The 27,685-nt window shown below is 35.8% G+C and overlaps 2 protein-coding genes across 2 annotated transcripts in view; one reads left to right on the plus strand and one right to left on the minus strand.

The window, feature by feature from the left end:
• The window catches only part of LOC134743779 (uncharacterized), a 198,933-nt gene that overhangs the window by 38,310 nt on the left and 132,938 nt on the right, over positions 1–27,685 (plus strand). The window lies entirely within an intron of this gene.
• LOC134743383 (uncharacterized) lies at positions 21,994–22,999 on the minus strand. The gene has a single exon (XM_063676774.1). It carries the CDS (start codon positions 22,989–22,991, stop codon positions 22,038–22,040), a length of 954 nt encoding a protein of 317 aa, XP_063532844.1. The 5' UTR covers positions 22,992–22,999; the 3' UTR covers positions 21,994–22,037.

Below are 27,685 nucleotides of genomic sequence, written 5' to 3' on the forward strand. Positions count from 1 at the left end.
AGAGTTAAAATGGATGAGAATCGGCGATACCGCTGATTTCAGTCCCCAACCAAAATATCGTTTTTCCGGCCTCATATCGTTTTCCCCACGACTTTTTAAGAGTAGGGGTTATTTCACCAGCATCAGTTTGAGACATCGTACAAGCAAAGAGAATAGTGTATAGAGGCTTATTGACACAGTAAATTTTGTAGTCACATTAAATTTACTGCCATCTTTCGGCACAGGATTGAAACTAAAAATGAAAATTAATATAAATATTTAAAAAAAATCTTTATTCAACGACCAACTGGGATCAATCAGTGTTAGTAATGCTTATGGGTAATCTTATGCTACGGTTAGTAACAGCAAAATTAATTATATTATTATTATTAACAACTTATTACATATTTATTTAAATATTTATAAGTTGCTGCGCACATGAATATGAGGCAGCAGTTGTTCAAATAAACACCGTCAACCCTGTCTGCAATCATGGTCATGGTGGTATGGATAAATGTTTTTTTTTTCTTTTTTTATTATTTTTAGAACGCCATATGACTTTGACCCATGTTCTTTCACAGATATGTATTAAAATTGTTAAATATCAAACGGTTTCGCCATCTACACAACTATAGGCCAAAGGTATGGCGCCATCTAATCGAGCATAATTTTTTCTTGATTTTCCGAGGCACGTTGTTTTCTTAGACTTTACTCATCTTATACGGAGTTACATATATCTTTAGTACAAGTGTTCTTGCGGCATTTGGCAGAGGTTCAATAATTCAGAGGGTCGGCTCAACAGGTAGCGCGCATAATCGATCTCGTCTAGACAATAAGGAAAATTCCGAAGTAAGTAATAAACACGCTCAACAATTGAATAAACAATGAATTTACTGAATGATTGATTGAGAAGAAGAAAATGTAAGCCGTGGAAAGTATAGTTGCACTGTGTTGGCGGTGAGGTACCAGCCTTTGTCTCTTAACCTTTCTACAACACGCTTGCGACAGCCCTGCGGTTATGTCTGGATAATATATAACTTAGACCGCTTAGCATTAGCCGGCCAATACGCTTTTTTCACATTATCACAGTATGATAAAAAATATTACTTGTAGTATAAGGATGTATTCCAAAACAAAACAGAGGTAGGTATGATTGTAACTACTATAGAAATATGGTACCTACAGTGAGGTAGTATAAAAAGGTAAAAAAAAGGAGAATGGGGCACGTGAAGAAAACGAATTAAAAACATTAGGTACACGCTGCTGTAGGGCGTCTGCTAGCTGGCGCGGGCGCACGGAGTGGGCGTACGCGCGCGGGTGCCATTGTAGGTAAAGTCCGCCGCACGCGTCCGCGTCACGTCACTTAGCGTTGCTCATACTATTTTTCATTTACCCGCTCACCCGCTCCGTGTACCCGTGCCAGCAAGCGGACGCCCCTTTGTTTTCCTTCCGAATGTGTTTACAACGCAGCACTGGCCCTCAAAACCGATCATTTCAAGCCTTACTCCCCGTAATACACACGCATTAAAATCTCACTCTCCCAATGGACGAACTACCTATATAGGCACTATTCGAGACGTAACGAAGCAATTGATTGTCTCCATCATGTACTTGCGTTTCAACCATCGCATGGCCATCTCACTGGCCCAACGCTGGGCCATCGTGTAGAGGAGCCATTTGATGTTCGAACGAAAAACCGACATCGCACCAATATAATAAACGAGTGAGATACGAGTAAGCTGCGGTAAATGTCATCATTATCAGATTTTCAAAGATTCAATGCTGTATCTGTTGCAAAGCACTATCAAATGCGGGAAATAAATACATGCTTAACTTTGATATTGTTTATTTGGTACTGCAATTCTTAAATAGTAGTATATACGATGTAACCGTACATCTCAGTCGCCAATGTTAAAAGCATTTTTGACGTCCACCTTCAGCAGAACCTTACCAGAGATACCAGCTTCAAGAGTTAGACCTCTTCGGCGCTAAAGTTAAAACAAAAGTCGATAATACCTTTCTACGATCAAACTTACCTAATGTATAGTTAGTGCAAGGTGGGCGGTCAAAGTCAGTATAATTGTTACATATGAGCATACTACATACATTTTATTGCCACAGTTTTGAGATTGATATACAAATTTTAAAGTTAACTTGAAAGTTATAATATCTAACAAGAAAATTCGTTTTCATTTTACACACAAATAACATACCTAAGTATATATTTTAAGCGTATATTTAAGAAACGTATTGGGAATTTATACAAAACATAAAGAGTAGGTATTTTGGTAATCCTAAAATTTACCACAAGTTTACACCAAATACATGTCACAAATATAAGCTTCAGGCAACTTGCTGAAAGCCAATAACCCTAGTATCCAATTATGTGCCGTTAAAATTCAAAATGGCGGCCAGATTAATCCTTCCTTGATTGATAGATATTTTTTCGCTATCGGGATACTCGTAAAATAAATTGGCGCATAAAATGGCGCAGTCGCCGAACAATGGTTTTAGGTATTCGGTGTTTGTTGAAAAATATTATGGATAAGCAAGTTTTACTGCGCAGTGAGATTTTAATCGAAATTCAAAATGTATTTAATTTCTGCGAAATAGCTTTTGAAACATAATTTTAATTAATATTGTTTTTATTTACCGGTCAACTAATATTGTCTTAAACGGATTATACCGTGTATAATTAATTTTAAATACATCGATGTTTCTAACCCTTTGCCAGAAATTGTATTCACGGGTAGAGGGATGACTTCTACGTATAGAGTTTAAATACCAACAGTTTATATAACTCTTGTAGGAGAACCCGTTATATCTGACTATTAGACATAATAAAGTTTCAAAAAGCTCCCAAATTGCTAGCTGAAAACTCCTCTAATGTTTATTAAGCTTCGCTCTCAAGCGTTTCGTGACAAATTTTCCAAACTAGCGCAAAAATAATTAGTTTAATAAGTGTAGGATTACCAGTGACAAGGTTCAAATTTTAATTTTAAATAGCAAAGGCCACGTCCTAGTTTGATAATGGTTGTACTTAACTTCCGTAACACTAGTGGTTCTGTGAGCTGTAGACCTCGACCATCACGACTCCGCCATTTTGAAAAATCTCCAAAAACCGGATCGACAAAAAATTATATTTAATCATAGAATCTGGTTACAAAATTTCACGAGAATCATAATCATAATCATAATCATCATTTATTAATAATATAAAATTACATGTCAATAGGTACTACTATATGTAGGTATTATATAATATTATTCTTATTCTATGACATGGGTTTACTTATAAAAAGCTCTTTGTGGTCTTTGTGGTGTGGTTTGTGGTGGTAATCGGTAGAGAATTGCGACCTGTAGAGGAGAACATCCATACCAAAGATAGATATAACTCCGTAATAGATGGATACAGTCTAAGGTCGAAAATCAAGAAAATTTGATTCTCGTTCAGAGGGAGCTACTAGCTTTGGCCGACTGTCGTATAGATGGCGTTGACGGTTTCGTTTGTTATTTAACAACTTTAACGCATATCATTGAAAGAACATGGGACAAAATCATAAAAATAATTAATGCAAATAAAAAAAACATTTATCCATATTTAAATACATTTTATCGTATTTTTATAAATCTTCATTTTTAGTTTTAAAGTGTGTCGACAGATGGCAGTGAATTTACTGGGGTTACAAAATTTACTATGACAGTACCGCTCTAGTATAAGTTACTCTATGTCCATACGAAAGCAAAATGCCCGAGTTGGCAACGCGCATGTAACTCCTCTGGAGTTGCAGGCGTACATAGGCTACGGAGACTGCTTAACATCAGGCGGGCCGTATGCTTGTTTGCCACCGACAAAAAAAGTCAAATCGTAGACCTTCACAAAGACCTTCATTAAGAAAAAACTTTACAGTCAATGGCGAAGTCATGGGTAAAATACAGATTTTTTTAACATTGGGTAAAGCAGGGAAACAGAGTTAACTAGAATTAATACAGACCAATTGTCCCGTTATTAGAGTTCAGTCGCGTAGAGAAGGTTCTAGCCAGACTGTCCGTACGTTTCGAATTAAATCTGCCAATTCTTACAGTCACAGTGGACTGTAGATCCATAGGTCGCTGGTTCAGATCCGGCTCGAAGCATGTGTAGCCGACGATTGCAGCCACAGGTGGAGAGGAGCTAAATAAGAACACTAGGGATACTTTTTGAGGTAAGTGTTAGAGCGCATGGACATGCGTGTATCGCTCGGCGGCGTATAGGGAACTGACTCATTATTGGTCGATAGCCGAGGCTCGTTGCACACATATGCATGCTCTCGCGCAAACTTTATTCACACATACATAGAATAGAAAACAACAGGGGTAAGTAAGGTGTACCTACATTATTTTTATAATATTAAACTAGAATCTAGAATGTATATTAATTACTAAGTTTTATGTTTCAGGTTATTCATTTCAGGTCCAGTTTATTGCGTCGTCTACAGGTATTGTAGCTATTCTAGGATGTATAGAACTCCGTACAATCAACCAAGCAATTGTCTTTGATTGGCCCGACCGCAGCTGGTATTTGTTTGTCTTGTCCAATATTTTTCTCATTGCGACCATTGAGGGGAAACGTCAACTCTTGATTACTTCTTAAATCGCATTGTCTTTTCTTTCAAGTTTGGACTGGATTTAAAATGAAAGGTTTTTGTTATTTGATTGCTATAGTATATTATATCACATTCGGTATATCAAATCCCATAAAAAACATGTTCATGTAAAATGTTGTCAAGACGAGACCATATGGCCCGCACTGGGAGTGAGATTTTACTTCTTTTTGTAAGTTGCTTATTTACTTATGTTACATAGTTTCTTCCCCTAATTTAAATGATGGGGGATGATTTACTAAAAATCCTGATATATGTTATTACTTCCAATACCAATGAAATAAACATATAATTGTCGTAAAAAAATTTGCCAGTCACGTTTGCGTAATAAACACGACACGTGTCATTCGGGATGCCGTTCGACGCACCAGCGTTAGTTTTCTTTTTAGTTTTAGACGTGATAGAATTCGCGCGCGTATTTAGCGTATTTATTTTTCTAGTTAAAAACGACTTATAAAATTTTAGTCGTATGAATCGTAGTATTTTAGTCGTTTTAGGCTTATGAGCTGCCTATTTATTTTATTTTATTTATTATTTTATTATTTCTAAATAGTTTTACAGCATAACAGTATGAAATATACAAAGTCACTGCAAAACTACAAACAAATTAAAAACAAAAGTAGGTAAACTAAAACCACCCTAACATACAACATACAATATGAGTTATAACTCGTGTAACACACAGTAAAATCGGAATAAATGAGGTTGTTTTTTTAATAAATATAGGGCTTTAAAATATGTATCTATAATAGGTTTCATTCACGGCAAATATGTATGCTCAGGTTTTTTCAATAGAAATCATTAAGCGCCTGTTATTATTGTACAAGCATTTTTTATGAAAAATTACTTGTCGTTCATAGACATATATATTACTTCGTAATGACCGGCCTTACGAGCACTACGAATGGGGCCGATACATTGGAGTCAAAATCGCATTTTATTACACCAGCGCGGTCAGTCGTGTGGCGAATTACGCAGTGGAAAGGCGTCGGTGGTCGGTCGGAATTATATGCTATACTTTGTTTACACTAATGGTGTTTCGCCACACGACTGAGCGCGCTGTAGGCCGAGCACATGATTGGCGCGACAGTATCTCGCCGCGAGATAGACTACCCGTCTTTTACTAACTGTATTAATTAAAGGGGGACGGGTAGTCTATGTCGCGGCGAGATACTCTCGCACCAATCATGTGCTAGCCCGGCTGGTGTAACTAAATTCGATTTTGACTCCAATGTATCGGCCCCATTCGTAGTGCTCGTAAAGCCAGTCTTTACGAAGTAATATATATGTGTATGTTGTCGTTATATTGCACGTGTTGAATAATCGTAATACCCTATTTATGTAATGCTCTAATTATCGCGATTGATCAAATATACCTACTTAAAGTCTCAAAGTTTCATATGTAGCATACACATACACAGCTATCATTTAAAGTCGAAATCTACTTGACTGTAATCTAAGTAAGTTCGTTTATTTTGCCGTCGGAGCTGTAACACAATTTCGGGACTCCAAATAAGTATAATTATTGAGTATTAATTTAGATGTAAATCCCGTGATAACCGTGAGACTTCGAAACGGCGGAGTTAACTGAGTCTTTTAACCGTATTAACGAATACACAAGCGCCGTGCTGGTGTTGGGATTGGGGTGCTTTTGTTTGACATAATTATTGAAAGTCATAATATAATGATTGTCGTATTATCATTAGTCATAAATCTGAAACCGTTAACTTTTCAGGATTTTCTTCGGGTTTTATGGCAATCCTGGAAAGTTACGCGTTTCTGAGAAAAACCAAATTATGAATAACGAAAATGTGGAAAAACAATACATTATGACTTAAAACTATATGAGAAACAATAGAGACCCGTTGGGATTGCTTGCCTAAGGAGGCATTAATTTAAAGGCCATATATATCTGTTTTCAAAAAGATGGCAAATTCTAATTATATGTACATACATATAAATGGTCAACATCCCCAATCCATTTTTGAATTTTTCCCCTTTTTCTGTTAACTGAGTAGGTTAGTCAGATTGTACTCGTATGAAGGTTTCGACACTTTCGACATTTTCATAAACGTTATTTCATAAATTCGCTCCTGCATTAAAAAATGTACGTAAGTTAAGTTACTGTTATATTACATTTTATATAAAAATAACAAATTTGGAGTTTTTGTGCGGAACTTATAGCATCTTGAAAAAATATACGTTATTCTCATTTCAATCTCATTTTTCACGTTTAGTTTCTGGACAGCAGGCGTAAGTGGCGTAACGCAATCAATATTACCCTTACAAAGCCTGTCTCCATATATTTTAATAAAATCTAATATGCTAATTATACTATAGCATCAGCTAACAAACCAATTTTTTTCTCTATCTTTATGTCTAGTTTATTATTTGCTTTTTTTTGTTTTTAACTAGTATCACTTAGTAGCATAACCTACTCACATTCATGAATTGTTTTTTTTTTTCTTGTCTCCACTGCCAAAAATTTTCTGGGAGAGACCGCTCTTTTGCGATAAAACCGCCTGATGTCTACTTGTCTACCATAATTTAATCTATATGTTTCATATATATTTCTTATTTCTTTTGATATTGGTGAGCAGGCATTTGTATTGTATTGTAATTCTCATCATCATAATTTAAGAGCATGGCTCTTGTCGGTGGAGTATGCGCCAGTTTTCTCGGTCCTCGGCCAGGTTCTTTAGGTCCCTGTAAGACACGACATTTGCTTTCGCTTTCAGTTGTTGTGTGTAGCTTGCTCGTGGTTATCCGCGGCCTCTTCTCGCTTCTATCTTGCCTTCTAATATAGTGTTAAAGAAAGTGTCGTGTCTTATCAAGTGACCTATCATTCTGCCTCGTCTATTTTCTATGGTTCTCAGCAGGTTTCTCTTCTCTCCCACAATTCGCAGCACTTCCTCGTTCGTTTTTTTCTCCGTCCAACTTATTCTCTCCATTCTTCTCCACAACCACATCTCAAAAGCCTCTAATCGCTTCCTATCTTTCTGCCGCATTGTCCACGTCTCACACCCATACAAAGCGATGCTCCAGATGTATATCTTAATTAGGCGTTTTTTTGTACTCTTAGAGATCCTAGCCTTAAGCAAATGTTTTTTGGCGTTGAAAGCTGTTTTCGCCATTGCTATCCTTGATAGTATTTCCTCTGTACATCTGGAGTCTTGTGTAATTAAGCTGCCTAAATATCTAAATTTGTTTACTTGTTCTATGTGTGTCCCTCTGATGTCAATTTGTTCCTTAACCGGGTGAGATTTTGAAGCAATAAGTGTTTTAGTTTTATTAGTGTTAATTTTGAGTCCAAATTGTGTAAAGATTAAATCCATCTGTTCCATTACTCTTTTTAATTCAGTTGAACTAGGGGCCAGTGCTGCTATGTCGTCCGCAAATCTAATAAATACTATTCTTTCCCCATTAAATTTGACTCCTCCTTCAGTTTCTTCTCAAAATTTTCTAATGGCACACTCTATAAATATATTAAAAATAAGGGGTGAGAGTGGACAACCCTGCCGCACACCTTGTTTTATCCTTGCTCTGCAACTTTCCTCTCCCACACTAATAATTGTGTCCTGTTCCTTATATAAGTTAAAAATTATTCTTCGGTCTCTGAAGTCTAAGCCTGCCTCCCTTAAAATTTCCATCATGTTCTTCCAATTGACCCTATCAAAGGCCTTTTCCAAGTCGATAAAGGCTATATGTGTGATTTTAATAACAAAACTTCCGTGAGACATAGACATATTAAATATAAATATATTAATGACGGGTCACTCACGTGTTTTAAGTCGAAAACGCTCGACATGTTTCACTCCGTACCGAGGATATACGTGCGGCTATATGTGTGTTTTGGCCCAAGTCTATTCTCCTGTCAACAACCATTCTCAGCGCCAGTATGGCCTCTCTCGTGCCTTTTTTCTGTCGGAATCCATATTGGTCCGGTCCAAGGTACTCTTCCATAACTGGTCTAATTCTATTTTGAATAATTTTCAGCAATATTTTCGATGCCTGTGAGATTAAGCTTAGTGTCCTGTGTTCCTCACATTTTAATGTGTTGGGCTTTTTGGGCAATGTGATAGTTTTACTGACTTGGAAATCCTTTGGTATAACTCCTGTTTTGTATATGTCTTGTGTTATTGAAAAAATCTCTTGTTTAATGGGGTCACATTCTGCGTACTTAATGAATTCAATGAATATGCCATCATCGCCTGCGGCTTTTCCATTTTGTATACCTATTAGCGCCTTGTCAAATTCTTCCCTTAGTATATCCGGACCCATTCTATCTTTATCAACTGCTATTTCAGGTTCTATATCTTCTACGTCTAAGCCCTGTCCCGCATATAAGTTTTCTATATATCTCTTCCATCTATTTATAATATCTTTATTATTTAGAAGCATTTTCCCTCCCTCATCTAATACCACAGTACTCTTTGTTTTGTAATTCCTACTCATTTCTTTTATATTCTTATATGCTTTATCCGTATGTCCTCTATTCATGTAGTGTTCTATCAAATCACATTTTCTTTCTATGTCTTCTTCCTTTCTCTCCCTGCATTTGCTAGTTATTTTATTTGTAAGTTGTTTGTATTTTATTACACTATCATTATCAGTTTTACCCTTGTAATGTCTTCTTTCAACCATCATGTCTATAATATCTTTTGTTAGCCAATCTTTTCTTGGCACTAACTTTTCCTTTCCTAAGTATTGCTTGGCACTAGTCTTTATGATATCGGTAACCTTATTCCATTTATATTCTATGTCTATTGGTAAATTGTTTGTATTATTATATTCTATATCCTGTTCCTTAATTAATTTCAATTTGTATTGTAATTCTAGAAAACTCTTAATTTTTCATTAATAACATTCTAACGTTTGCATCACCTTTACGCTCTGGAAGATAGATTGTTGATGTCAACGCGATTGGTGCGAAATATGAAGCATTCTTATTATGTATATGGAATTTGCCGTAAAATTACACGAACAATGTTTCACGCCGTAATGTTAAACTTAATATGAGCATTTACACATTTTATTACTTTACGTAGCTTCTCTAAACTAGGAAACAGATTATGACCGAAAACGTGGTGTTATTACTGTTATTGCAACTAACTTTGTGTAGCGCAATTAGATTAAGTGGTAATAAAGTTGTTTTCGAACGTTACATTATATTTTTCACTCGATTGACGGAATAGGCGGGTTAACGTTTTATAAGTGTATATTTAATAATATCGATAGATAGCTTAAATAATGGGTATGATAATACATTCTCCAAATACAATATTTTTATTTGTTGACAAGAAACCCTAAAAACGCTTCTCTTTATCATGACTTAAAGAATTTCAGCAGCCAAATACTTTCATTACTTTTCAAATCTAATAAATTAAGCATTACCTAACTTTGGATGAGTTTAATATTACAGCAGTCTATTTTAAATACATAACTTAACCTTTTACCCTGGTAAATGACGTCGGCATATACAACGTGATGTTTCCCTGCTGCAAATTTTCATTGCGAAGTGTTCGCGCGTCGATTATCTAACACCAGATAGGATTCTACTTTGGAAAACCTCAAGCTACACTAAAGCGCTCACATCACTAAAAGGGATACGTACGGTATTTAAAACTCACGCTGTGTCTTTAGCGACCTTATTTCCACTCAGGGTTGTGCTACGTTAAAGTGAAACAACAATTTTATATACTCGCAGGATGCTCGGTTTTATTTCGTCCAATAAAAGGGCTGTAACGAGCGGCGAACAAAACATATTTTATAGAGCCGTAAACCTCCAGGTGTTCGTTGTCTAGCTTTATAGCTTGACTAAATTACGATAAGGTTATTCGCAGTTATTTCGGTAAAGCTCATTGCGCTAAAAATTTATTTAATGTTAGCACACTAATAATTAGTAACATGATTGACTATCGCACTGAGAAGGTCCTCCTACTTGTGCGAACTTGCGAAGTCGCACGGTCCTTTGTTTAATAGTAGATATCTTTCACCTGATATAATAGATACCTTCACTTAGAAACCTATTTATTCGATCCATCCAAGTCTATACAACTAAATTTTTTACAGTGTAATCTCGGGTTTATGTTTAAACCCCTATATAGTACTTACCTGTTTCACACCTCTATAAATCTTGCGATACTCACCATCCTTGACCTAATAAAATTTTAACTAGCGTCACTAAATGTTAGTGGGCAGACACTCACGCTCCATTTCATTTGCTCCAGGTACCATTTGTGGCTTAATAAAAACCCTAGACCCTCATTCGGATCTGGGCCTTTTTTATATATTCGAAACAATTTTACCATTGCTATACCAATGGACCTTAAATATGTCCATTCATAAGCTAGGTAGTTCCTTCCATGTCCCTGTAACCTTCTTAACACCTTCCCTGTGGTAATTAGTGTAACTCGTAATTATGCATACTTTGCATGTGGTCTTTCAACCCCATAACTCAGCGAAGGTGTTAAAAGAGAAGTGACCAGCAACTAATGGCGAAGACCAAGACTCTCGTACTCGTGATTCACACACGGCTTTTCAGTTTCAAATCATAAGCGATAACCTGGACACTGAATGCAAAAATCAAACGTCGGATCTGGATTCAACTACTTTCGCGTCACATAACTCATTTAACGTATGCCATTAAACTTGCCACCTCAACTTACGTTTCTATAAGTAGGTATTAGTTATCCATCATTTATTTCTATAAACTCTAATAATTGTCTGGCCAAAGTAGTCCCTTAGACAAATATGGTAAACAATAACCTACATTTATTAATTTAGAAGAACATAATAATGAACCCGAGAGCACTTCAGGTATCATAAAGTACAAGAGTACCGTAGAGAGTACAGTGCCTTCGAGAGTGCCGTACAATAAAACGGCCATTACGGCAATTCTCTTACGACCCTTGAGAACGTTTTATTTGCGTCTGTAACAATTGTTACGATATGTTTTAATTTTAGTTCCTTTATGTTTATCGTTTGAACTGGTCAATTAGACATAGTAGAAGGAAAAGTATCTAATCCAAATCTCCAAGTCTTACTAAACTAGGTCCTGTGGCAAATCTACTCAGGGAAGTGTTATCTCTTTAATTGGAGTGTAGCCTTTGAGCGTTTTTACATTGTCGGATCTGATATCGGATGTCGAATGACCTTTGGAGAAAAACAGCTGCTAGAAAATGTCCTATGACATCAAGTCCTTTTATTTTTGCATTAACGCTTTCTTTTGAACAACAAACAATAATTAAACGTAACCATAAAAAAGATAAAAAAGTTTTTTTTTTTACTTTTTGCTTCTCTGTAGTCGTATCCGACATCTGATATCGAATCAGACCATGAATAAACGCTCTTATTATAAATCCAAATCATACAATCAGATCCCAGAATCCCACTCGATAATTAATGTGACGTCAGACACCGCATATCGCTATATGTATAATTACTTGACCACAACCGTGTACCCGTGTGATCCGTGTAACGGTAATTGGCGTGGCTTACAACAAGACACGTGTCATCCATCACGAATTACATTGATTCCACAATTTGTGTTTTGGGCTTGCGGTCGTTGATTTTGCTGTTTGCTTATTTATCCCTATAATTCTATTATGATCAACATTTTGTTACATAGCTGTTGAATCTGTTAACATCATAAGGGTCAATCGTTGAACAAATTCTACATTTCTGAACTGGCTACTCTTATATTCTGTATTAACTTTTAAACTAAAATTGAAACGTGGATCCCCTGTGAATTTTTTGTCATTCGACACTAATACATTTTCACATCACCAATTCGAAATAGGGGTTTTTCTTCCTTGCTAGGAGGGATCAAAGTTGCCATTTTCTTCCCTACTAGGAGGGATCAAAGTAATATTTTTCTGTTCTAGGACCCTATTTTTACATTTTTTTGCACATTATTTTTTTGCTTAAATAATATTTTTTAACATCATAATTACCTCATAGGTGATGTGAAAAGCAGTGTGTGTCACATGGTAGCAAAATTATTTCCATCTTGGGCGTAACACACTTGAACCAACAAAGACTTGTACGTGGAACAGGCTGCGACCATTAACCATTACACACTGCGAATTAGAAATAGGTTCCTCTTAAATAAAGCACATTATGTCAAATTTTGATAAAAGCTTAAATAATACTGCCATAAGAGTATACAATTTATTGACTGACGAAATTAAAAGTATAGTAGATTTTAAAACTTTTGACAAAGCAGTTAAAGAATATTTCTTGAGCCGTCCTTTTTATTCCATAAATGAATACTATGATAAGTTTTTTGACCAATGTACCTGACATCTCTTTTATTACTAATCTAGCGCATTTTGTTCTTCTATAATAATTTGATATTTGATTTGACATTATTATTGTTTTTTATTTTACATAGTTTTTATTATTTGTGATCCTTGTATTAATGTTTTATTCTTTAAACTTACCTGTCTAATTTTAAGATGTGTGTGTGTATTATTATTTCTAATATGTATTGTTGTGATCTGTTTTTTTTAATTGTATTTGCATGCATTTTTATGTGTTTGAAGCAAATAAATAATTGAAATGAAATGAAATGAAATGAAATCCCTCACTACGCTCAGGATTCTACTTTAGAATCCCACGTTACTCTCGGGATTCTATTATAGAATCCTTCGCTTTGTTTAGGATTCAATGTACGCCCTCGCCGTAAATATGTCATTTTGCTCCCTTGTGACACAATCTACTATTTTAACCGACTTCAAGATTTCAAAAGGAAGAGGTTCTCAATTCGGTTGTTTTTTTTTTAATGTTTGTTACTCCGTCATTTCTGCACCGATTTTGAAAATTCTTTTTTTGTTTGTAAGTATATATATACAGATTGGTCCCGTTTTGTCAAAACGCAGTTCCGATGATGGGATCCATGAGGAATCGAGGGAACTCCTCAAATGTTTAAGGCATAGGTGATTTTAGTATTTTCATCAACAAATCAAGCATTTACATTTAAAAAAGTGATATTTGATGAAGTGGAACTGCTGATGATGATCAGAACGGAACTCTTCAATGACGCATAGTTCACGTTTGGCGATTTGTCCTCTTCGTTATGTTTGTTAAGAAAGTTAGGTTTTCAAGACACATTTTTGTCAAGCTCGAGTTCTGATGATGGGATCCATGAGGAACCGAGGGAACTCCTCAAATGTCAAAGGCATACTTATAGTGATTTTTGTATTTTCATCTACAAATCCAGCATTTACATTTAAGTGTGTGACATTGTGACAAAAGTGACATTTGATGAAGTGGAACTGCTGATGATGATCAGAATGGAACTCTTTAACGATACATAGTTCACGTTTGGCGATTTATTTTCTTCGTTATGGACCCAGACCCAAACTTGGACCCGGTCTCGGACCTGGGTCTGGACATGGACCCCAACTCGGTCCCGGACCCGGACCGAACTCCGACCCGGACTTGAACCCGGACCCCGACTCGGACCCGGACCCAGATCGATCTCGGACCCAAACTTGGACCCGGACAGCCGGACATGGACCCGGACTCGGATCTGGACATGGTCTTGAACCTGAACCTGAACCTGGAACTTAATTTTACAAAAAAGTTACAGAAACGAAATGCTATCAGAACTTGGGTTAGGTTAGGTTAGAACTGCGACCCTTACAGAAACGAAATGCTAATAGAAAAGTGGGTGGTTTTACCTCCTTTTCTACATAATTAGGCAAAAGATGCTGTCTTTTTCATTTGATTGTGTGGAATCTAAGTGCACCATCAACAATAAGTAACCTTTCAATGGCATCCCCCATTGAAGTCGGTTTTTTTTCTTAAAAATTATTGGGTGTTATGTTAGCATCAAGTACAGTCAGCAATATTATACTATTCTAAAATAATACACGTAATATACGTATAATAATTACATATTGCAAATTTTAAAGCGGATATGTTAAAAAAAAGAAATAGCGACAATGTTAAACTGTTATCTTTTATACATAAGTTATGATGATATATAATCATATTATTAGTTTTAATGTTGGCCAAAATATACTAGGTATAAAGAGTATAATTTTTTAATCAAAATATCCATAAAACGGGAATAATTAACATACAAATTAAAATCTTTTGTTATAAAATAGATGTCATAGACATACTCGTAACTAATTGCGAAAAAAGACAATTAGGTTTACTTAAAATAACTAGTTAATAACTATTAACAATAAATATACAAAAAATGCTGTCGTATTCAAATTTTAAACTTAATACTGTTAATATCTACTTACTTAAGTTCACTAAACGCATTAAGCTTAAGATAATTTGTAATTGATACGTTTAACAACTATGATATAACAGTATTATTAATTCTTACACAATACAGTTTCAAAGCGACTGAAATCAATTTTTTTTATACTATCTAATTCACGTCAAATATTTACAGCAATTTTATTTAATACTTTATGCAGTAAATAACTCATGGGTAGATTTTATTTTCTTCAATTGATTTATGGCAACCACTATGTATTAGTAAGAACTTCATTAATCATGTAATTTCTTCGCTACATTCCAATTCTCATAATATTTCATTTCAGCTACCTGCTACACTGTCAATATGAATGTCATTACTTAAAAGTATTGATCATATCACTGATAGTGTCTCGAAAAACACATTAACTTGTCTACTCTGTTTAATACACTTTGCTGACGGAATTCGTAGCACCCTACTTCATCCGTTGAACACAAGATTGTATTGAAATTGATATCTTATTCATTCAGCCTCCTAGGTAGTCATTTATGTATTTAAATATCATCAGATTACGTACTAATCTTATTAAACTGGTCATAGTATTGTCTAGCAGCTTTCAAAGCATCCATAATAAACTTGTCATCGCATGGGTTGTCATCAAAGAAATGTGCACCGCAGTTCAACGCCTCTGAACACTCAGGGTCTATAACCTTTTCCTCACAACACCCTAAGATAGCTTTAGCGCAGGGTGATAGTCTTTTTGGTGGTGTGGGAAACCCCCCTCTTCTCTTCAGTTCTATAAATTTTAGTTCTTCGTAGGACAAGTCTGCAGGATTATTAGTGTCTACTTTCTTGACTGATTTGTTCTGGGGAGCGCCAAGTGCTTGGAGCACCATCATTGAGATTAGCATTGAGGTCATCGCTTTTGATGTCTTCATGGCTGGAAATATACAAACATTAGTATTGAGGAAAACTTTTGTCAGGCTCCGATTGCCTATGATTGGCGTTATAGTCACGGCGTAGTGCTCGGTCATTTGACTTTGACTATTTATAGGTATATATGAATACGAGTGAGAATAATACACACTTTATTTATTTTAAGCTTTAGCCTGCAATTTCGGTTGCACGATGAAACTGTGTGTCTTAATATATTATTCGTGGGAGGGACTCAAAACGATTTCAGGTATACGATATAAAAAAATAAAATAACGGACCAATAGAGTTGCTACATTCTAGTATTAATATTATAATTACATGTATATGCATAGTAAATCCAATGAGGATATAATAAGATAGAGCGGTACTGTCATAGTTAATTTTGTAACCACTGTAAATTCACTGCCATCTATCGACATACTTTAAAACTAAAAATGAAGATTTATAAAAATACCTATACGTTAAAATGTATTTAAATATGGATAAATGATTTTTTTATTTACATTAATTGTTTTTATATGATTTTGACCCATGTTCTTTCACTGGTATGCGTTAAAATTATAAATAACAAACGAAACAGTCAACGCCCTCTAAAACGAGAGTAGGCCAAAACTAGTGGCGCCATCTGATCGAGAATCAAATTTTCGTGATTTTCGAGGCACGTTTTTTCCTTAGACTGTATCCATCTATTACCTACGGAGTTATGTCTATCTTTGGTAAATCTAAGGTCAACCGGTATACTTGCGACTGTGGATAAATGTATGAATTCCTGTGACATTCTAGTGCCTAGTGCCTCCCTAAGTACCTACTCATCAATCAAAACATCACAACAAGAAACTACATTAAAACCTAAGCAGTCATACATTCTAATAGCAATAAGCTCAGGAGAGCAGAAGCACGTGATATGACATGCGCCTGATCATGCGCGTATTTTGAATAAAGGCTTTATTCTCAAACTCGCATTTAACGCATCAAATTATATCGACAATATATTAGTGGCGTGCACTGGCTCATTCTGAGCGGAACCCACATTTATGCGAGCAGGACGTGCTGATATTTATATTTAATTGGTATTATATTGGTGTTAGTTTTTTCTTCGTTAATAACACTTAAGTTTGTAGCAGGTATTAAATTGTCGCCGATTACGCACTGCTTACGCGACTCGCGGTTGGGTTTCCCAAGTCATATCAAGGATAACGAACTTTGTGCCTCGACCATTATAATAGCCGATTGCTCTTGTTTTCTATGCTGCGGGTTTTTATTTGATCGTAGAAGACTAATTATATCATTAAGGATTTAACTAAAATATAACTTTAATGACGATTTATTTAAGAACTTATTCAATTTACTCGTCGTCAATCGTAAACAAAGTTGTAAGTATAAATATCACGCGACATTTTACGTGTCAACAGCGGAATTTTACGGGTTCAAAATTTTCAAATGAATCAGTCCTCTATGCGAACATCTGTCATTTTTGACAAGATAAAGACGAGACGTTAAAAAAATGTATACATGTTCACTCTCTATTTATGTGTGTGTACTTACCTACCTACTTATGTGTGTTTCTAAATTTGACAGCTAAATTTCAATGTTTCTATAATTTCATCTGACTTACTGGAAAATATTTTCGAAGCTCTAAGACCTTGCACCTATGCAATACATGCATTATAGACCGCGGGGCAGGAACAGATTTCCATGATCCCGGGTAAAACCTCGTAAAGTGGTTAAGGGCGATGAGCCCTCGTGGACGTCAGCTGCCGCTCTGTTGGTGGGTTGAGGAACGGCAGCCACCCAAACACGTAAAAAAGTAAACACATTTAATCATCGCGTCCCGCTTGTAACTATCATCTGACAAAGTATCATCCGGGAGGCGATGACTGACGATATATTCTCCTGGCTCGCGGTTCAATATCTTTAGTTTATTGTCATTATTTAACGTTTTGGTAAAATAAATAACTAATATTTTTCTCAAAAATAAAATAAAAACCGTCAACCGGGACATATTTCTTGCTAAAAGGTGGGGTTGCGTCAGGGGTAGGGAGGGGACACTAGTGTGCGTAAGGCACCATACCCAAAGGTATCATACCACGTTCATTTAATGCTAGCTATAATTTGTTTGTCTTCCCCATACATTAGAACATAACTTGACCGAATCACAAGGCCGCCAAACGGCATTGACCCGGTCGCCGATTAGATTAATTGCCCCGTGACGCGGCTGATTCGCCTACGAATAGTTCAGAACTTGATGTCATGCTTACGCGTGTAATCGTAGATCATTGTCATCTATGATTTATTGTCCTTGTAGGTATCTATGTTTACATGGAATCCTTGGAAATCGGGAACTTTGTTCAAAGTTGGTGCAGATTTAGCCTGACTTTATCATTATCATTATCTAAGGTTTTTCCGTCCAAGGCCGCCAAACGGCATTAACCCGCGGTCGCCGATTTGATACAAGATTAATTCCCCCGTGACGCGGCTGATTCCCCTACGAATAGTTCAGAAGATCATTGTCATCTATGATTTATTTTCCTTGTATCTGTTTACATGGAATCCTTGGAAATCGGGAACTTCTTGCTTTATGTTTGGTACTAAATACTGAAATATGGTAGAAAATAATGTAATTTAAGACTATTCCTGAAAATCAGTTTGCTTTGCCCACTGGGCAATTGCACTCCAACAGTATTTATATTATATAAAAACTGTATCACAACATCATTAAATTTTAAGTGTTATAACACGGTAGTAGTGATGGTCTGCTTTAAATCGGCATATATAACAACATACCTACTACCAAAATATAATAATTTTATAATTTTAATCTCGATTTTTTTATGATATAGGAGGCAAACGAGCAGACGAATTGCCTGATGGTAAGCGATTACCGCCGCCCATGGACACCTGCAGTACCAGAGGGGTTGTAACTGCATTGCTTGCTTTTAAGATGGGAAATACGCTCTTTTCTTGAAGGTTTGGAGGTCGTATCGGTCCGGTTTGTAGCAAATGTGGAGCAAAGTAGGCGCAATTTACGGTATTTAGATGCCCATTATATAAAAAAAATTATAAGTAGATTATGTTGAAAAGTCAAATAATCTATGCTTCATTAAAATAGCAACGTGCAAAATAATTACACGCTTTGCCGAGCGTAACGTTTTGCCGAGTTGTAAAGCACCCAATTTACTTGCTTGTATACAAGGTTAGCTGGAAGAAATCCCTTATAGGGATAAGCTCGCCTTTGTACCTAAATTTATATGAATTTCATGTTATCAATTTTTGTTTTGTACAATAAAGTGATTTACTACTACTACTAAATTGGGTGCTTTACAACTTCAACTTTTATGTAGGCATTATTAAGCCTATTTTGATAGATAATAGTACATTTTTACTTTGAGTCCCAATCATCAGCTGTAGATCTAGGATTTCATACAGAGAAGGGATGGGGCAGTTTTTTGTCACCCTACTTAGTCAGATTTTAGTTTTTTGGGTGAAAATCCATTTATTTGTATGAAAAGAAAACTATTATTTCATAAATGAATTCATCGTCCCTAATTTATACGAAAATGGTACCAAACTTGACCTGAGTGCCACAAATATGTAAGTAGGAAACAGCTAGAGCGCAAATGGGACCGTCGGAGCTGCCTGTCCCCATCTCTTTATTAAATCAGCTTAATATGATACAAGAACAATCGTACTAAGCAGCATAACCTATTTGTCTGAGATAAAAGTGCGTACTTCTTGCACTTACTTCTGCTACTATTTAAAATATTAGGTACCATCAGCCGTTAATCAGCAGTACATGGCGAATTTATCAGTGAATTAATTCATAATTTCTCTCATAGTTCACAATACTAATGACAACACTTAATTGACAAGTCATTACTTCTATCAAATATATTTACTAGCGTGTTAAGAAAGTAATAAATATAAAAACACTTACTTGTTATTGTTTTTGCCGAGAATTTCCTTTTCGCAACGCAGTGAACTGTCAGCGCACGCGACCGGCAGGCGTGCGTGTGCCCTCTCTCCTTCTGCCCGTATCGCTATATACGTTCTGCTACGGAGTTCCGCTTGTGGTGTGAATAAAATTAGGTATAAAATAAACCTCATGACGATTAAATTCGCTGCGTCGTGCTCACAGCTGTTTCGCGAATTACTTATGGGATAGGGGATGAACGTCGTAAAATTGAAAAAACTTTTTTGTTTTGATAAATTTTATAATGACGTAAGCTTTTATGAATGAATATGTTATGGGCAACTTGATAAGTGCGGTCACTATGGATAATGACCGGTCCGTATGCATAATGTCCGCATCAAGTGGGCAATGTAATTAAAACTGCATGATTAATCACTTTGAACGGTCAGTATGAATAATGACCACCCTACCTTGGGCAATGTAATAAAACAGATAAGCTGTAGTGTAGGTTTAGTTTAGGTAAGAACTGTGCGGAGGCACAGAAAGGAACTGCTTACAGAAAAGTAGGTTTAGGTAAGGTTATAACTGTAACCCCCCACAAAAAAGAACTGTTTATAGAAAAGTAGGTTTAGGTTAGGTTAGAATTAAATCCCCCACAGAAAAGAACTGTTTTTAGAAAAGTAGGTTCATGGTTAGGTTAGAATTGCAACCTCTCACAGAAATAAACTGCTTCCACCACGACGGGACGGAATTTATCATATTGCCCGGTTAGAAGTAAGAAGTATTCATACTGCCCGGTCCAAGTGATAAATTCAAGCTTGATTTATTAAGTCCGCCGTCGGGCATTATTAATATGGACCGGCCAAAGTACTTTTATTACTTTGCCCGACGCTCTTGGGCATTGGGATTAATCAAGTTGCCCGTAACAAATATATGTATGTCATAAACAGGTAGGTGCTTTCTTAAGCACTTATTACTTGTATATCCACACGATCGCCGAGCACTTTTTGTGGGAAAGCCGGTCGGCGCTTTACTGATTTGGTGATGACGGCGCCAGCGACCATAGTCAACACTTACAACATTATATCGGATACATGTTGTTTAATAAATACTTTTCTTAAGTACATTTTCTACCTTGTTGGTTTATTTTTTAACCGATAATTCATCCGAACAATTAATCTCATTGATCAATCTTGGACCTATTGGTTGGATCTATAGAGAATGAAGGAACATGGGCTATTACTTTTTGCAGACTTTTTTAGAGATTTTTAGGGTTCCGTACCCAAAGGGTAAAAACGGGACCCTATTACTAAGACTCCGCTGTCTGTCTGTCTGTCCGTTTGTCACCAGGCTGTATCTCATGAACCGTGATAGTGACAGTTGAAATTTTCACAGATGATGTATTATTCCAACTAACCGAAACTAATATCGATTTAGCTTCAAGAAAGCACCAGAGAAGCGGGTTTTCGACGGAAAATTATTTGTCGTTGTTCATTGTATTCCTACTTATTTTAAAGTTTACTATTGAACTGTACAATATTTTGTAAGCAAACAATTGTTGCTTGTAGCAACTGGCACATTGAAATGAAAATCACTTAACAGTTTTCGTGCGAAGCACATTGACATATTTTAAATGTTCAGTAAGTAAGTAATAAACACTTTACTGTACGAAACAAGGATAGGTACAGTAGAAATATAATTGAAAGTACAAAGGCGAACATTTTAGAGTTCAACGGTGAACACACAAAAAAATGGAGCAGATTGTCTGTTTATTTTGTCTCGAGGTGTTAAGTGACGTTGAGGGTTTACGCCAAAATAAAACAACTGAAATATCCTAAAATTATTATCTTTTATTTTACAAAATTGACATATTTGTGAAAAAGGCAGTTTTTAAGGAACTACGATTGTTATTAAAACTAAAGCATGTTAAACTAAACCATTCGTTGCTAGCACTGCCAGGCTTTAAAGGTAGGCATTCTGTCATAACCTATTCTATTTTTCTCCTCATTGTCACTGATACGGGTGGCTGCTCAGACCATAGATTATAATTATTGCTAGTTCGTCGCTCTAGTGTCACAGAAACAGAATAAATATATATGAAAACTGGTTAAGCATTCGATAAGTACATACACAAATATATTGACGTTTAAAATATAGTTGTGAAATAATTGAATTACTAATAAATATTGAGTCGTGACGCCAGGACATCTACAAAATTTTAAAACGTGAAAAGAAATCATAATATTCTTGTTGTTTAAATCCCAATTCGTCACATTTATGTTGCAGTATCACGAAAAACATTCTTTTTGTACATAAATAAAATTAAAACTACACCAGTTATCACTGATCACGTGGTTCCAGTCCGCTGCTGGTAGAACCTCTGGAACCTTTCAATTACTCTGAGAATAACGTTGGGTTCGCAGGGGTTCCCGTAGGAACCGACGTCTGGGCAGCCTTGCGTTGTGAAGCATTCGAAGGTTATCTCAGGCCGGTGGCAACAACTAAGTACCGCGGCATCACAGTTAGTCGGGAGTTGCTTTGTGGAAACCTCTTTTGGCGCGTTCTCAGGTGGCCTTCTCGTAGTTGACGGGCGAAAAGTAGTCGGCGGAGCTCCAGGAGGAATACTATTCAAAGTGCCGTCTCCTTGAACGGTCCCGTGCTCAACTGGAGGAGGCCTCCTCGTTACAGTGTTGTTCGGTTCAATAACGTCAAAATTAATGGGCCTTCTAACATCCTGTCCATCGTCGTTGTCTTCGTCATCGTTGATGACGTATCCCCAGTTTTGGCGCGTGTCCTCCATTTCAGGGAAACGGTTGTGTATGCTGTCTGGCCGGCTCCCGTTTTGGTTGTTGGTCGGCTGAGGTTGCCGGTTGCAGTTGCAGGGTTGAGGTAAATAAAGAACTGGTAGATAAATAGGGAATGACGGTGGGAAAGAAGGCGGGAACGCTGGTTGTCTAGCTACGGATGCGATATCTTGCAGCCGCCTGTATACGTGTGACAGCGGATCGTCTACTAAGCCATAGACGCCGGTGCTTAGTGATTCGTCTCTTTTCACAAAAGTAGAATATCCAGGGCTGATTAGTGGTGGAATGCCGAATCCTCCGAAATCGTACCAGCGCTTTTGTCGCTGGCCCGTGGTATCTGTGTTTTCAAGGGTGCTTTCTTCTAGTGGGTGTGGCGTTGCATCAGTCGTTGTCTCGGTTTTAGCGATGTCTTCAAGCTTACTGACGCCACTCGGTGCAGCGTTGACGTAGACTTGGATCGCTATCGCGGCGAGCAACAGGTGTTGTAGTCTTGCCATCTGTAATTACAAAAGTCTCCTTAAGTTTCACAAATTTACTTATGTGAAAAGAGAATAGAGGTCTATTTAAATGATGTCTAATGTATGTCATGACAAATATAGGCAGATTTAACCAATATTGAAAACTTTTTATATTTATCCAGGAGCTTAATTCTTGTTATCACGGGGTTCTCAATTCGTAAAACTCAATATGATAAATCCTCTACTGCATATTGAATCGAGAAAAGTAAAAATACAGTTTCCATGTGAGAAAACTGTATGCATTAATAGAAATTTCAAAACGCTCTAGCATGTAAGGAAGCAGCCGGGCCAAGCATAGGGTTACCAAATACTTTCTAAGAAAATATCCGATTTTAATATTAACTTTGCATATGAAATAATAGCTACTTAGTGCCAAAATGTTGATGTTGATCTTAAAAAATACTATAAACAATATTTTACTTAATACTTATATGCTAAAGTTTTCAGTAATTTGTCACTCGATCTAGACCGTCCGACTTTCTGGTTAAGTGAAAATCTTGTCGTGTTTCTACCGCATTCCCGGAAAATACACAAAATTCCTGACTTGTCAGGAAAAGTCTGGTTATATACCCTTGGCAGCTTCACACTACTTCGTATTTCTTTGCGACTAAGAATTATACAGTACTGCTATTTTTTCGTCATTCCTTTATAAAATGAGTAAAATCTAAAATCTTTCATCGAAATAATTTATTCACGTTTTAGGACAATGCATAGAATTATTTATTACTTTAGACGCAACATGAATTTCTGGGTATTTTGTAGAAAATTTTCTAGCTGTCTAATTGCATTATTACTAAGGTTAATTGAGTTATTATTATGAATATGTTAAATAAGATGCTTAACTACATTTTAGGCTCACATCTAAATTAATGCATCATTATGTAAAACCCTTCGGCAAAGCAATTTATTCTTACATGTGAAGGGTAATGCTAATACAGAAGACGCAATACCGCATCGCATGCGAGACGTGTTTGGTGTGGCGTAATGAATTGCAGAGACAATTAAAGAAATGGACTTTCGTTTAATTTTTAGATAAAGGATCATAGGTGAGTAGACTGATCACGCTAATTTTTCACAAACTTGGCTGTAAGAATAAATATCCTTATAAGCTCCATACTTTACGTAGCACTTGGTATGAAAACAGCGTGGTCCGACTCGAGATTGCAATTTTCTCGTTTACTATTCAGCAAAGAGGATATAATAAGATAGAGCGGTACTGTCATAGTAAATTTTGTAACTACTGTAAATTCACTGCCATCTATCGACATACTTTAAAACTAAAAATGAAGATTTATAAAATTACGTTAAAATGTATTTAAATATGATTAAATGATTGTTTTACTTGCATTAATTATTTTTATATGAACAAGTTTTGGGAACAAATCAAATTATTTTATTAAATATTTTGATTTGTGTCTTTTAAGTAGTCACACTACTATATATAAATTAAAAATTGTAATATATGACATCTATTACAATTTTTTTTATTTTTATATGATTTTGCCCCATGTTCTTTCACTGATATGCGTTAAAATTATTAATAACAAACGAAACCGTCAACGCCCTCTATACGAGAGTAGGCCAAAACTAGTGGTGCCATCTGATCGAGAATCAAATTTTCGTGATTTTTGAGGCACGTTTTTTACTTAGACTGTATCCATCTATTACGGAGTTATATCTATCTTTGCTATTAAGTAAACCTGGTAACCGTGTGAACCTTGATTTTATTATTTGGCTAGTTATATATAAGCAGCCAAGTGCTGCTAAGGGCAGCCAAGGAGTAAATAGTGTACAAATGACAAAAGTGTATGTCAATGCATCTTACAAAAAAAATAGAGCTGAGACCTAGCTATGCACGTTAACAATCCAACTTTGTATAAAAACTACCAATCTGTATTCATTATTTGTCTTTACAAACGGCAATGTAGGGATAGCTTGTCCTATTTGATAATGTTAAGGGAGTTGCGGTTATACATTAAATGCCGTTGATACTAAAACTTTTTTCGGTTGCCGAAATTGCAGCTATACCTACCTATGTATTATTAAGTTGAGTGTCACGTCAAATAAATAAACAAATTTTTACTACGACTAATTAATTTAGTTTTTACTGCGAATGAATTTGCTTCTGGCTCACAACGTTAAGACCTGGTACCAGCATGATGGTGCACTGCCGCACATGAGTGTTCAAGTTCCAAATGGATTACGTGAAATGTTTGAAAATCAGTGAATTGGCAGAATTGCAGAAATTTTTTTGCATTTTTTCTTTTGGACATGGGTTACATGGGAATTATGAAGTTTATAAAACCGGCATAGTTCGAGTCGCACTCGCGCACGAAGGGTTCCGTATCATTACGCATAAAACGGCAAAAAAAATCGCGTTTGTTATATGGGAGCCCCACTTAAATATTTATTTCATTCTGTTTTTAGTATTTGTTAATATAGCGGCAACAGAAATACATCATCTGTGAAAATTTCAACTGTCAAGCTATCACGGTTCATGAGATACAGCCTGGTGACAGACAGACGGACAGACGTACAGTGAAGTCTTAGTAATAGGGTCCCGTTTTTACCCTTTGGGTACGGAACCCTAAAAAAAGAGTCAAGAACTTATGAAGTAATTTAATAAAATCAAGCGTCGTATTCGGTAAAACCCTTTACATTTCGAATGACATTATGACATTTCTGTTTGTATCGTTCTTGTCATTGATAATGATAAGATGGTAAACAAATAATACAGGTTGTACAAAATTATTAAACTGGTTTTTTTTTTCAACCGACGGTAAAAGTTACTGGATTTCAATAAATCAGCTACCGTTATCATATTTATGATCTAACGATTGTGTGGTACGTTTATTTGCCTTACGTTTGGTTACATACTGTATTTCAGGCATGTAGGTACTGCTCCTACATTAAACCTTTTAGAACATTAACACTTCTACGACTAGCACTTTTGTTTCACCCATTCGCTGTTAAACTCCGACAACGATCATCAAACCGTTCTCGTTCGCATAATGCTCCGTACCATCGCGTCATTGTTAAATGATAATTCGTAGACCCTATTACAAAGGCATAAAGTCCATCGTTAGTCATTTAAGAGCGTTGCTGTTAATACAAAACGGTCGGGTCGAAGTTTCTTCTCATTGTCTACAAGACAATTGAGCATCGTTCCCGCGCCCATTGCGCGTTGAGGCGTTTCTTAAAGAGGGTCCTTTGAAAACACGGCTAGTCTGAAATTGTTTTATTTTAGTTTTACTAACCCCTTTATTCATTAAACTTAGCAACCTGTTACAAACCTCTGTTAAATTTTGTCTCTGTCTAAGAAACAGAAATGTGAAAATAACGGATAGGGACAAATGATTATCAACGATTTGTTAGATTTGAGAAACGTTTATTAATAACGGCACAAGATTACAGTTATCATATGAGTCGTTTAAGAAAATATAATATAACAATTGATTGTGGACTCAAATGCCAGTAAGACCAAACAAATAAATAAATATATATCAAATATATCGGGTAGAACATAATGAGGGATGAGGGACTTTAATTCAAACGGGGAACGGAGCTACGAACTTTATTTTTCACTTTTTAATCTCGTTAATATTTCTAACCGTTTTTGAGATACAGTTTGTTAACCATTAGTACAAAAATCTGTATATTTCAACCCTAGCAAGTAGATTCGATGAATGACATGACGTGTCAATTTTAAATATAAATAACTCTATAGGGTTGTCACTGATATAAAAATATTTCATTTTATTGATTTTGTTTTTACTTTTTTTTTCCAACTTTACGATTATAATAACTCGATTGTAGATCACTTAGATAACACTATCCTTTCAGCTCAGTCTCTAGAAATGTTTAAACCTGTATTATGCATTTTAGCTGCATTTAAGTTCTAAGACAAATATTACAATTCAGCGACGGGGCTGTGAAAGCATAAGAAATACTTATCGGTAGAAGTAACAATAAACAATAACGGTTCATCCATCATCAGTCCTTTTATAATAACCAAGTTGTTTGTGTACCCGATTGCCTATTAAAATTATACGCATAATGATGCAATAATCTTTAAGCATTAGCATTAGCCCAACTACCCAACGATGTTCAATGCTCTTGGCATATACTTAGTAGGTGTGTACAGTCAAGGGCATAAATATATTAAATAATTTCACGGTTTAGACTCACAAATTTTAGTCACTATTTATTTATTTCTATTTTATTTATTTAGTGAAATTATTTAATGTATATCAGTAGTAGTATCAGTATGTCTCACAACAGTTTAAATTCTGGCATAAATATATATATACATTCCCAAAGTTTCAAAAATATGTGTACGCTCTTACACCTTAGACAATAAAGTCGTGTTCACATATTTTTGAGCCATTTGTCTGGATTGATATTGTTACCTTCGACTGTACATTGTACCTACGTACATTAAGTACACCTTAATGTAAAAACGATTAACGACCGACTTCCAAAGATTTTATAAATGTGTGACTATTCATAATCTCTTGGCCAACAAAAACTTCAACAAACTTCAACAAACAATGATTTATACAATGATTTGAGGCTTAGTATAATTTCAAAACGTTTATAAAAGCATTGTTCGAATCGGGGCGTAAACCTAGCGTAGGTTTACGGCCCGATTCGAACAATGCTTTTAAGATGTC

Source organism: Cydia strobilella, chromosome 8, assembly GCF_947568885.1.
Source record: "Cydia strobilella chromosome 8, ilCydStro3.1, whole genome shotgun sequence".
Classification (NCBI taxonomy): domain Eukaryota; kingdom Metazoa; phylum Arthropoda; class Insecta; order Lepidoptera; family Tortricidae; genus Cydia; species Cydia strobilella.

Excerpts from the sequence above, each read along its gene's own strand:
- LOC134743383 (XM_063676774.1), bottom strand. The coding sequence starts at position 22,991 with ATGGCAAGACTACAACACCTGTTGCTCGCCGCGATAGCGATCCAAGTC.